Source organism: Manacus candei, unplaced genomic scaffold, assembly GCF_025592945.1.
Source record: "Manacus candei isolate 608988 ecotype Guabito, Panama unplaced genomic scaffold, ASM2559294v1 h1tg000076l, whole genome shotgun sequence".
NCBI lineage: Eukaryota > Metazoa > Chordata > Aves > Passeriformes > Pipridae > Manacus > Manacus candei.
Window position 1 is genome coordinate 5,797,451 of NW_026138124.1, and position 12,537 is coordinate 5,809,987.

General features: G+C 44.8%; 1 protein-coding gene across 10 annotated transcripts in view; it reads left to right on the forward strand.

Moving 5' to 3' along the window:
* The window catches only part of RFFL (ring finger and FYVE like domain containing E3 ubiquitin protein ligase), a 29,026-nt gene that overhangs the window by 4,134 nt on the left and 12,355 nt on the right, over window positions 1-12,537 (forward strand). For 4 of the 10 annotated variants that reach the window (XM_051809892.1, XM_051809897.1, XM_051809895.1 and 1 more), the window contains exon 3: window positions 654-887. The exons of 4 other annotated variants lie outside the window; for them this stretch is intronic. In XM_051809892.1, coding sequence (XP_051665852.1) covers window positions 797-887 — 91 coding nt within the window. In that variant the 5' untranslated portion in view covers window positions 654-796. Of the gene's footprint in view, window positions 1-653; window positions 888-7,508; window positions 7,562-8,138; window positions 9,103-12,537 lie in introns of those variants that run through there. 2 more of the 10 variants (XM_051809896.1, XM_051809901.1) reach the window with 2 other exon arrangements.

Below are 12,537 nucleotides of genomic sequence, written 5' to 3' on the forward strand. Positions count from 1 at the left end.
AGCAAGGTTGACAAGTTATCACTTTCCTTAAGAAACCAAGAGTGTGACTGTCAGATCAAGAGTTCACATTTTGTGTTGGTTTTCCCCTTCTTTCTCAGCCAGTTTCCCCAGAACTGAGGGGGCTCATTCTAACCTCTGAAAGGCCTTTTGGCTTGTTAAATTTATGTTCCCATAAGGGAATTTCTTTAAAAAGAATTGTTGTTTTCTGAGGTGCTGTTTATTCTTCTCAGTGTCTGTAAAATTTACAAATTCTTCCCATTAATTGCTCTTGAGGTTTTCACTTTACTCCAAAATATTAATCAGGCTTTTTTCTCTTAATGCCCTCTAGCTCCTCTGCCAAACAGTCTTGGAATAGGAATTCCCACATTTTATTTCAGTGGAGACTAAAATATTAATTTAACATCAGCTTTTTTTAATGCTGCCACATTTTTATTTAAATTCAGAGGGTTGTGGGATGTGCTTATAAGAATACACTTCAGCAGCACATGCTTTGAATCTTTTCGTTTAGGCTGATGTTAAGTGAGATTTTAAACAGGCAAATTTAAAATACTCTCCTTTGGGAGTAGCTTGTGTCATAGTAACCTCTGTTGCAAAAGGATAGTTCCTTTGGGCATCACATTGTGTATTTACACATGGATGATTTCAAATTGCAGTGTCACAAGTGGCACCACTGAGTCCCCACACCACTCGGTGTGTGCACGAGCTTTTATTTCTTTGGCTTTTCCCCAAGTGAGCCAGAAACCCGTGGAAGTCCAGACTGAAAGTGGATGTGACACCACTTTTTGCTGATGTCAGAATGCCTTGCTCAGAGAGAAAGGACTGTTGGCATCTGTGTGTGGCTCCCTCGTGTCCTTCACCCCGAGCCTGGGGCTGGTGGAGTCACTCAGGTGAGGAATCTCCCCAGCGCTGTGTTTGAGGACACTCTCCACCAGGTTGCATCATGTGTTGATAAGTTTCTTTCCATGGATGTGTTGGTGTTCCCTAGGCCATGGTTATTTGGGAAACTGCCCAGCAGTGCCATTCCTGGAGGGTGATGAGCAGCAAGTTAATGTCCTGCTCTAGTTTGGTGTTAAAATAATCGTGGCTGGAACCACAAGTGGTACTGCTGCTCTGAGGCACTGAGGAATTCCTGCTCCATGGGATTGCCTTTGAATTTGTTTTATACATATCTCGAAAAGTAGCTTTGGTTCATCTGGTGGAATGGATTTCTTTGTAAACACTTGGATCTGTTAATCTGGAGGAGGAACAGGTTTTAAAAATGGCGAATTAATGGTTAAAAGAAGGGAAAGGTTTCTCTGTTTAGATTAACAAAATAACTTTTCTTATTGAATCCTATATATGCCCAGGACTGTGGGCTAGCAGCAAAGAGGGATAAAATGTCAAGCTTGATAGATTGTTGGAGCTGGTTTTTGGTAGTTAAACAATAATGAAGCTGTTGTGTGCTTGCAGGGAAACACTGAGCTCTGTGTGCAGACTTCGACCTGGAGAAAGTTCCAATTGTTCCAGAGAAGGGCGAGTTCTAAAATGCAGCTTCTGTGGCTGGTGGCACAGCTGCCCAAATCCCTGCCTGTCTTGAGGCCCTTGCACAAGCATTGCAGAGTAGTTTGGAAACAGTTTATTTTTCGGATTCCAAATAAAGTGTGGGTTTCAAGGTCCCCTTTGACTGTATAATCAAAAAAGTAGAAATCGAAGCCGGTGTTTATGCAGGGAGTGATTCATGCTCTGGGAGCTCAGGGCACAGGTTTCTGCCAGTCAGAGGCTGATACCTTGCATAATTCATCCCTTCTGTTCCTGGGATGGAAAGGCTTATCAGTTGTTGCAGGGGATCCTTGGCAGCTTAGTCAGACCTCGCTGTCGCTGTGCAAAGGGCTCTGGGGTAGGAGGAATAAGATCCTGTGTCTTATGCAGAAGAGAAACAAGAGGGAACCAAAGCAGGTATTTAATAAAAAATAAAACCCAGCACCTCAGCCTCCTTTTTGACAAACTATTTCTCTCTGTTCCTGCTGGTTTTTTATACTTCATATTACCTGCTTCTCTGACTTGAAGACAATCACAGACAGGTTTTTGCCATGGAAGTACTGAAGTCAAGAATGTCACTGTGAGTGAAGGAAGGAATTCCTGAAAAGAATTGAAATATGTTGTTCAGCTCTCTGCTGGGCTTTAGGGGTGACTTGCAGTGCCTACAAGGTGTGCACAGAGAGTGCAGTTGGAATATCAAAGCACCAGTAAATGACTACTTGTGTATGGTAAAATAACACCCTTAAATACAAAATGCAGCATTTTTTTATGCGCCTGTGCCTGCCTTCAGGGACATCTTCAGTCTGCAAATGGCTGTGTCTGATGGTCCTGAATGGTGCTGATCCCATCTCTGAAGTCTGTGGGTGAAAACCTCTTTCAAGGTTCACAGAGTGTGTATTTTGGAGGTGACACACTGCACCTCTCACACAGCTTCACCGTTTTGGTTTGTCCCCCTCTCGCTGCGTTAAAGGCCATTTTTGTATCACCACGTTTTCAGACAATGTGTGCAACTGCTTATAATGAAGCCTTTTCATCCAAGGGAATGTAGGCCAAGCCCCAGCCTGGTTCATGAAAGGCTTCACTTTGTCTGAGGGAAGTAAGATGATTGTTCTTGGAAAGAGGCCTTGTCTCTCTGTCACTGCTGCTCTGCCCAAAGCCAAAGTTACTTGGTAAGACATTGTTCTGTTGGCCTGAGCTTGCTGTTTTACTTCTGGATGTGGCCCTTAATAACACCAGCCAAAGCTTTCATTGCTTTGGCAGGAATAACAGATGCAGGCTTGAAATTAAATCTGTGTTATGTGGTAGAATTTCCTAAAAATTCCCCTAATAAAAGCAAACGTGAAGAAAAGGGTATCAACTATTACTGTCTATTGTATAGTTGCCTGATCAGCTTTAGTCCTTGATTATGGAGGAAACAGTTTATAAATATTTATTGAGCTTTCTGAACTTGTGAGTAAAAGGGAATTTTTACAGTCCACAACAGATTTGAAATCTAAAATCCTAGATGTTTCCCTAACCAGCAGTTTGATAACACGCTGCCTTCCTCGGACCTTCTCTTGTCTCAGGTCCCAAGGACGTTTGTCTTTTTGGTTTATTCGTTTTGTGGGTTTTGTTTCTTTTTTTACAAGGCCACATTTTTTCAGTAACATTTTTTTTTTTTGAGTAAAACCAAGCTTTTTAAGCAATATTTTGTTCTGCATGTTAAGCATATTTTTCGCTGTGAACTGGGAAAGTTCAAAGTTCAAGCAAATCCAACAACAAAAAGCAAACCACCAAAAACCAAACTGGACTTGCATGTCTCTTGCACTTGTGTGAAATGTGAATTTGGCCTCAAAATCATCTTGTCTCATCCTTCTGTTATACATTACGTGTTTTCTTCTAATGTAAACTTGTTAGGATGCTCTGCAGAAGTGCAAGGAGGTCGTTCACTCTCAGCATTTCTTCCCAGAAGTTCCTCACTTCTGTGAGCTGTGGTAGTTCTCTGACAGTACTTAATTCCATTACAAACACAGTCCTGCTTTAAAGAAATGAAATATTAACTTGATTCCATTCCCTGGTGGGGCTTTATCTGCATTTTACTTACAGAAAACTGAAGCACAGAGAACTGAAGCGGCCCAGATGCTCACAGATAGAAACTGAAACCAAAAGTCCTCACCCTCCATTGTCTCATATTATTTATCCCATTACTAATCTGAAAATAATTACCCAATGAGATTTCTTAAAATTCAGGTCTTTTTTTATTTAAAAATAGGAATATCTGGTATCTGATTTTGTTTGTGTAATCAAAAATGGGGCGGTTTCTGCTGAACTATTGAACTGAGACAAGTAGAGCTCAAAATAGAAGAAAGTTCATGTTGATGTTATCAGGTCAGTGGTGGAAAAGATTGTGTCATGGGGAACTTTTTGTCGTGCTGAAATGCCAGATAAGCTGTTGTTTGTTTGGGCTCTGAGGACAGAGGCGAAGATGTTTTGAGGTTTTATTTAAAAAATCGGAGTTCTTGGTTGTTAAACAGCTGTGTGAAAGCACAAGGCAGCTCAGTATCTGTTCCCAACCTCCTTGATAGGTGGTCTGGCTTTATTCTTCCTGCCCCAACAGCAGGGTTTAGTCTAATGTGAAAACCTTGTCTGCCATTTTACAAAGCAAACAAACCCAGAATGGAAAGAAAGGCTCCTCCCAGTTAGGGAGAAGCGAAATGAAAACGTGATGATGATGTCTGTGCCCTGCAAAGGTCGAGGAGAAAACCCAACCAACTGCAGTAGATTTATTGGTTTGTAAGACCCAGTGGTTTGTGGAGCACTGACTCATGGTGTCTGAATGCCTGGCCTTGCCAAAAGCCCTGCACTGAAATGTGCCCCCGAGCTGCCTGTGGGCCTGGGCCATATATGGGAAATTTCCTCTCCAGGACAAAGGTAGGGAATCCAGGAGAGGTGCAGGTCCCTGACCTGTCTGAAGCTTTCATTACCTCCTGTCCTCCCAGTCTTTTATTTTATACAGGTTGGATCCAGCAGTGATTCCATGCTCAGGGCTTTCTGTTTGACCCCATGGATTTAGCAGGATTAGGTGAGCGGTGCCATCAAAGGATGCCTGTCCAGCCTCTGCTGGCACTGCACACAGGTGCTGAAAAGGCTTGACAAGGAGTTTGAATGTTCTACCATAATATATGTATGGAGACATGGCAGTAAAGGAGAACTACCTTTTTGGGGGATAATGGCTTTAATTCCAAGAGACAAATGTACATTTACTTGAGTGGTTGGTGCTGATAATGTAGGTGAGCTCCTGGGCGAGCTCTTGCAGAATCTCCTGGGGGTCTGACCCCTCTACTCAGTAACCAAAAACACAGGACCAGATGGATGTTGGGCCTGTTCATGCTTAGGTTTGAATAAAGCCTGGATTTTAGGCTGCTTTATTTTGGGTTTCCTAGTCCTTAATATTCTGCAGAGGTTGAGGCTGGAAGGAGAGAAGCATGGCAATCAAACAGGGGTGGTGGTAAAGGAACTGATTGCAATCCTTCAGCCCTAGAAACAAACACTGTGGATGGTTGGAAATGGACATTTCCACAACATCTGCCCCGGGAATGCTGTAAGGAGCTCGTGCTGGTCCTGCTGGCAGACAGGGATGGTAAGGCTTGAACTTTCCCTCAGTGTTCCAGCTCTTCCCCAGGGCTGCTCGGAAGCAGCTCTGATTTCAAATGCTCCAGTGCTAAGTAGAGATTGGCACAAAGATAATATTTACAGAAATGCTTTAAGAGTGCAACTTCAAAGTGCCTCTCCAAGTTCCACCTGTACTAACTTCCTTCCCAAGAGGGTGGGGCGTTTAAACTCGGCCACAGATGAGGTGACTGGACCATAAATAAACTCACTTTCTTTTTTACGATATCTTTTGTTGTCTCAGTAACAAAACGAGTCTTCAGGTTTATATTCAATATCCTGGACCTTTTTTTAACTCCTGACTAATTCAGAAGTATTTTCTTCAGTCTGGGAGAGCAGAGCTTCCCACACTGTTTCGGATGTGACGCGTGTGCTGGTCTTTGTACGTGTCTGCAGTTGCATTTTATTCTATTTCAGCACCTAGTTTGGATTTGAATTCAGGTTAATTTGGAGTAGGCATAGCTGTGAAATGAGTCTGCAGTGTTTGTACTTGTTATGATGTGCCTCAGTTACATACATCCAGATCTGTTTCAGTCCAGCCAAATAAAAATTATCCTTTTTCAGGCTCCAGTTAAATAGGTTAGAGGTTGCCTGCCAGTCTGCACAGAGCTGTGCTACATGCAGTCTTACTTCATGTGCACTTTTCCACTTGTATAAATTCCATGGGGTTTAGGTTGATTTTTTTACTGACAGCTTCTGGAATAAAGGGGGGAGAAGAGTAGGTTTTGCATGTGAGCAATTTTGAAACTATATTTTAGTTTTGGGAGGGGGGAGGTTTAGAAGCTTACTCTTTAAAAATAAACCTGAAGCTTGGCATGACAAGTAATTTATGGGATTTCCAACTGGTGTTGAAGTTTATCAGCAAACACGCAGTTCTGGGTGTTGGAGACACAGCAACAACCCGGAGTCTTTAGACCATTAGTGCCAACTGTAATCCTTATTTCAGGGACAGTTCATGCAGTTCTGGCTGATCCTGTCCCACCTCCAACCCAGTCTCAGCTCTTGGATGAGTAACAGTGGAAGGCTTAAGGCTGTGCTTGTAAACTGTCTCTATTTTAGGAACAGCTGCTGTGGAGGATTCCACTGCTCAGAATCCTGGTGCACCAGGTGGGACAAGGGTTTCTGTGCACATCACTGCAGTTTTCTGTGTCCCCACCTCTGCTGGTTGGGGGGTCAGGCTTATTTTAAGCTTGAGGAACTGTGTCTGGGATAATGCACCTCTTCCTTCTCCCTCCAACTGCCTCCATATGCAGTTGCCATCAGAGGCCTCTGGGGCCAAGGATTTCAACAGCAATAGCTCGATCTCCTTTCATCTCAAGTGGGAGCTGTAGTGATGTGATGAAAACACAAATTGACATAATTTCTCCAGCTCCCTGCATTCCCCCATTTAGGAGAAGAGTATCCTTAGAACCATCTGACAGTGGTGGAAGCTGAGGTGAGTCAAAGCTGTTCCCAGGATGTCCCTGGGTAAACTGTGGATCTGCTCCTCTTTGTTTGCAATACCCAAATGCTGAAGTCACTCAGTCTTCTGCAGCACAGCAGAAAATTATTTTCAGCAACTTTCTATTCTGGGCATTGTAAAATTTGCTGAGAGAGTGAGGTATTTGTAACGTTGAGAGGAGGAGGAGACTCCCTGAAAAGCTTCTGCTGTGCCTTTGGAGCCCCTTCCTGGCTTCCAGGTGGGCACGGACCCAGCAAACCTCCCCCAGCTATTGTCACATGAATATCACGGAACAGTGGTCTGGGTGGGTTTTGAGATGAAGTATGGAGAGTATGGAATGACAGCTTTCCTGGATTAAAGCTGGTTAAGGAAGCTACACAGTTATTTAAATGTCCAGGTTTTCCTTGAGCAATTTATTGCTACATATTGCAATTATTGCAATTACAGTTTTAGCAGTGACCCGCTGCAACTAAATCTGAGAAGACCTGTGATGATGTGAATGAATAGAAAAGCAAATCCATTATGGCCCTTTTCCTCTCTAATAAAAAGGACTGGTTGAGTTGGTAGGTGATAGTTTAGGATTCCTGGACTGCTCCTTGCTAAAGTTTTCCTGGACAGCTTCCACTTTCACTGCCAGTTTTGAGTGTGGGACAAAGACAGATATACCCACACAAGATGCTGGAAGGGTGGGAATGGCAATAAAACTGAGTACTCTGGAATTTTACTTCTCCAGAGTTTCCTTTCTTCTCTTCCTGGCTTGGCTCATGGTGTATATCACAGCTTACTAATTTAGTCTTGCTGATGAATATCAAACTAGTGGGAAAGAGCACAGGGGCTTTTCGAATTTGAATTGTTTTTCAGCACAGCAGGAGAGTGGAAGGGAGATAAGTCTATCTGAGGTCACAGCACGTTCCTTGGAAAGAGGCATGGGACTAAGGAATCGAGACAGACTGGGTAAGATAAATAATTTTCTAAAACCAGTCACATGATTTCGTTAATCAAGTTGTTTTGTGTTAACTTGCTGGAAGAATGTCACTTGCAAAGGCAGGAGGCTGTTGAATTTCCATTTTGGCAGATGTCTCCAGACCTAATTACAGTTTAAGAGCAAGAAGAGCTTTTTATCTAAATATTTTTCAATATATAAAACGCAACTTCGGGTCCAAATAAACAGTTTATATTGAAATAATACTCACCCCAGGTACCCAGCTCCTTACAATACAGGATTTCCAAGCTTCTCACGTTAAACTGGGGAAAATTTGGTGTTACCTGTGCTGTGGGGAAGAGGGAAAGCAGGTGAGTGGTGAGTTTGCAGTTCAGGTGCAAGGCTGGGAGTCAAGTGAGAGAGTGTCTGTTTCTGCCTTTGGAATCGGCTTCCTGGGAACTGCCCTGTGAATCACACAGCTTTACAGAACCATTCTCTCGACTGTCAGGGGGGAAGTGCAGCTCTCTAGTTTCAAAGAGGTGCTTGAAGCTGAGCTGCTTTGTGCTGGTGGGATTTCAGGTGCTTTCGCTGGAGATCTGCCTGGAAATCTGCTACCAAACAGAGCATCGAGTGTTGCTGGGAGGGAGCTTGCAAATTACTCAGAGCATGTTGATAAACACTGATACAGCTGCAGAATGTCCTTAGAACCCCTAAGAACTCTTATTTTTCCTCTCACCTAAGCAAATTTTCCAAGGGCTTACCTTGCAGGTGGTTTACTCAACGTAAACCAGGCTACAGCAGCATGAAAGGGTCTTTGTGTGCACGATGGTTTGCTCTGTGCCACGTAACTGGGCAGTTTTATTGGTGCTTCCCTCAGCAGTAATCCCAGGCAGCGTTTCACCGAGCCCTGTGTGGCTGTGCCCGAGCTGCTGTGGCCCCGTTCCAGCTCTTCCCTGCTCCCTCTGCTCCCTGCCCCAGTGGGCTGCCCTGTTTACTTTCTGCTCCGTGGTAAATGGATGTCACTTCCTTCATTAAAATGCTGGGGCACAGCCAGACTCCCGTGCTCCAGAGGCACAGTGCACCCAGGGAGGGCACAGCCACCCAGCCCAGCTGTGTGCCACGCTCCCGGAGCGGGCTCCTGGCTCCACGCCTTGGGAGCTGCTGGGTCTGCCGAGATTCCTGACCCCCCAGAGCCTGTTGGAGGCGTCTCTGAGGTGTTGAAGGGGGCCTGAGGATGGATTATTACTGGAGGGCACAGGCTGCACTTCCAGCCTGGCACTCTGTGCATCCAGCAGGGAGGGTGTAGCCGGCACGTGGACATGGAGTGCCGGTGTCTGGCCGTCGGAAGCAGCCGGTGGACGTGAGTGTGTGGGGGCTGTTCCAGGGCAGCCCTGATGTGCCCGGCAGCACAGGCACTCCTGGATGCACAGAATCCTCAGCAAGGAGCCACAGGAACCCTGGACACCCCGTGGTGACTGCTCAGTGTGGACTGAGCTGGACACTCTGCCTGCACAGCTGGGCACGTTCTCACCCAGAAGGCTTTAGACTCACATCGAAGTTGCTGATCAGACTGGTGAGCAATCGTGCATTTGTCTTTGTAAGGATTATTGCTGTTGTATGCTTGGGTGGTTAGAGATGGGAAGTGTCTGCAGACATTTGGAAGGCACAGAACAAAATGGAAAAATGTCTCCTCCTTCCAGCCCTGAATCTCTGTGTCTCTCCCCCCTGCATACCCCTGTTTCTAGCTGTGATACAGTGCTGATGTTTAATTGCTCATTTTTTTCAAGGTGTGCATGCTGTGACCTTGGGCACAGGTGAACTACTGCCTTTACTCATATACACATTTTATTCCATCCCTACATAAATATCTCATGTGCTCAATCCAGTTGTTATATCCAGCAAGTGACATGCACGTACTTTGGGACAGACAGCCAGAGCTGGTCCCATCTCTTCCTTTTCTCATGCTCTGTAGTGCTTGAGACACCATGTTGTGCTCAGACTGGCAGCTCCTTCCCTTGTCCTTCCTGTGAATGGCTCATTTGCTGACTTTTCCAGCTGTCCCAACATATGGTTGCTCCCATTTATCATAATTCACGTCCCTGTGCCTGGGACACAGGCTGATAAAAATAATGCTTCACGCATAAATGGCTTTTGAGCAGATTATTCTATAGCTCTGTTATCAAGTAAAAACTAATTTTTGACCAAACTAGGTTATTAGTGAAACTAATTTTAGCAAGGGATTTCTTATCAGTGCAGGTTTACTGGAAAAAAAAGTAGTAAATTGTAACAAGAGCAACTGTCCAATGCCACTAATGAGGTGGTTAACTCATGAAATACTTCAACCATTTCAGAACAGCGTTCATGAAAATGAGATCTGATTGATTTTTGCATGGATTAATAATGAAAATAGTACTTTTAAAAGTGCATTATTGATACACGAATATTTTAAAGCCACACTGCCTTTTTCTGGGAACAGTGTAATCCCAGTCTGGGTGTGTTGCCTTGAAAGTGGTGTCTTACCAATGAACGTGGCTTTGCTGTTGTGAGGCCACACAGTGGATGCCAGGCTGGACAGGTGTTGTTGTGGAACATCTATAGTTGATCACAGCAGGTTCTGAAGGCAGTAGGGAGGTAGCAAGGAGGATGGTCTGTTGATGAATGAGGTGGAAAGAGGAGCTTGATGGCTCAGGGAGTTGATGGAAAAGCAGCTCACTGTGGTGAGCAGAGTCTTCTCTAAATTAGGAGGTGTGAGGCAGCTCTTGGGGCTGATGAGCAAACACCACTGTAAGCTGCTGTCTTGCATCTCCCTCCCTTTTTGGCACCCTGCTCCATCTGCAGGAGCCTCGAGGGTCATCAGCCCTGCTGTTCCAGCGGTTAAAGGCCTCTCAGGAGCAGAAGTACTTGTTCCTGTGGCTTCTCCTCATGTGGGAGTAAAATCAGCTGCTTCTGGGAGCTCAGTTCCTTTTGATCCCTTAAGTGTCTCATTGGTGCTACTGCATTCCAGCTGCTGAATTCCTGAGTGGTCAGGAAAAGAAGCCAGACCTGGTCCTCCAGAGCTTTATTATACAGAGCTGAAAGCTCACTGATTCCAAGATGTTCCTTTTGCTTGTTCTACTCCCTTATTGTTCGTACCCTTAGGAAAATAAAGGGAAGTTCTATATTCAAACATAAACCACAGTTTCCCTCTGCAGCCACAGCCTACCCTTTGATAAAATCCAAATAACATGTGTGATAACTGCTGTGTGTAGGCAGTGATCTCTGATACTCCAGCTAGCAAGGTTATGGCAGTAATACTGCACATATAGTGAGAACCCGAGTTCAGGCACTTTTTTTAATGAAGATGGAAAGCATAAGAATCCAGGCCTGCATTAGGAACCCTGTCTTCAGCTATGTATGGGAGGAAAACTTTGACATCACTGGTATTGCCTCCAGAATTAAATCATGCTTGCAAATTTATACAGAACTCATGGTGTTGTATAGAATGTGTTAATGAACAGGTGATGAAATGAATGTCACCCTTCTCTTTAACTTCAATGCAGAGAGTAATGGCATCCACAGCTTCATGCTGGAAAAAATAAATAAATAAAATTTAAAAAGCAGTCCAGCAGAGCATGAGGGAGTGCTGGCACTGCTTTGCTCACAGAACATGGCAAGCAACTCCCTGCCAATATTTATTAGATTTCTTCTGGCCTCTCTTAGAGCAGCTCAAGAAAGGAGATAAAACAGCCCCCCTTCCCAAGGTGATGATTGCCATGTGGGTGGATGTGTTTGCAAGTCCGGGATAGACTCTTTGATCTTGTGCCTCCACCCTTGATGAAACTCCTTCTCCCTTTGCTCTGGCAGATGCTCCGAGTGCAACACGAGTCAGGATTTAGGGCAGGTAGGTTTTGGCTGCCAGAAGTCACTGTTGGGTGACTTCCAGTGTGCCAAACCCACGCTGGGGTCCGTGGGTGGAACAGTTGTTTCTGTGGCTCCCATTAGCCCATCTGAGCATCTTGTCCAGGAATAATGCTGGGATCAGGAGTGCCTGTCGTGTCAGTCCTGCCAGTAAGTCAACATCTTTTATTCAAGATATTCCTTGAGGATTCCTGAAATCCATGATGTCATTAACATTTCCAAGCTGTCACGTTGATATTAGTCAGGTTGCTGGAAGTATTTACCCAGCCCTTTCCACTGGGCATTTCTGTGTCACCTCAGTGTAGCTGTGGAGTCCTCGGGTGCAGAAGAGGTGTTGATCTGCAGAGCACAGACAGGCTTTGCACAGGGCAGGGCTTTCCAGTTCTGGCCCTCAGACTCTGCCACATCTGTAACAAGGACCCAGGGAAATGAGCAGTTCCTGGATGGTGCTCACCAGGTACCTCTGAATGGGTAAGAAAATAAATCGGGGAGGAATTTGGCTGAGGAGTTACCAAGGAAACTGCCATCCTGAAATTTCATAGTGAAATTCTGCTTGCCAAGTGCTCTCCCAGTGGCAGGGCTTGTTTCCTCAGGTCTGAAGCTGATCCTGTACAGAACAAAGGAAAAATCCCTTTTGGAGCAGCTGCTGAGTCTTACCTGTATTTCTTGTTGTTGAACAGAGATGTGCCCTCCTTCAAGAAAGGAGATACCTTTGGAAAAATGTTCCAGATCAGAGGACAGTCCTGGTTATTAATTGTTTGTGGACATTTCCCTTCCATGCTCCTGAAGTTGAGCAGGATTAAGGTTCTTCTATAGCAATGTCTGAGCCTTTTTGTCAACCTTTTACTTTGCTGGCAGTCACAGAGCTACAACCCCAGCTGAATGCTGAGCTCTGTCTTGCTTTATCCCAGTTTGTTCGCTGCCTTGTGTTTTTCTTCCCAATGTTTGACATGTTGCAATGTTCCAGAGTGAATTAGTAGGCTGTCTTCTTTTAGGAAAACAGTTTTTGGGGGCAGGCAGTAGCATTTGTGTATTCTGTTATCGTGGGTGGCCTTCAGCTTGCAGGGGTCCTTGAAACAGGAAGGGAGCTTAACTTTGGACACAGTTTTCC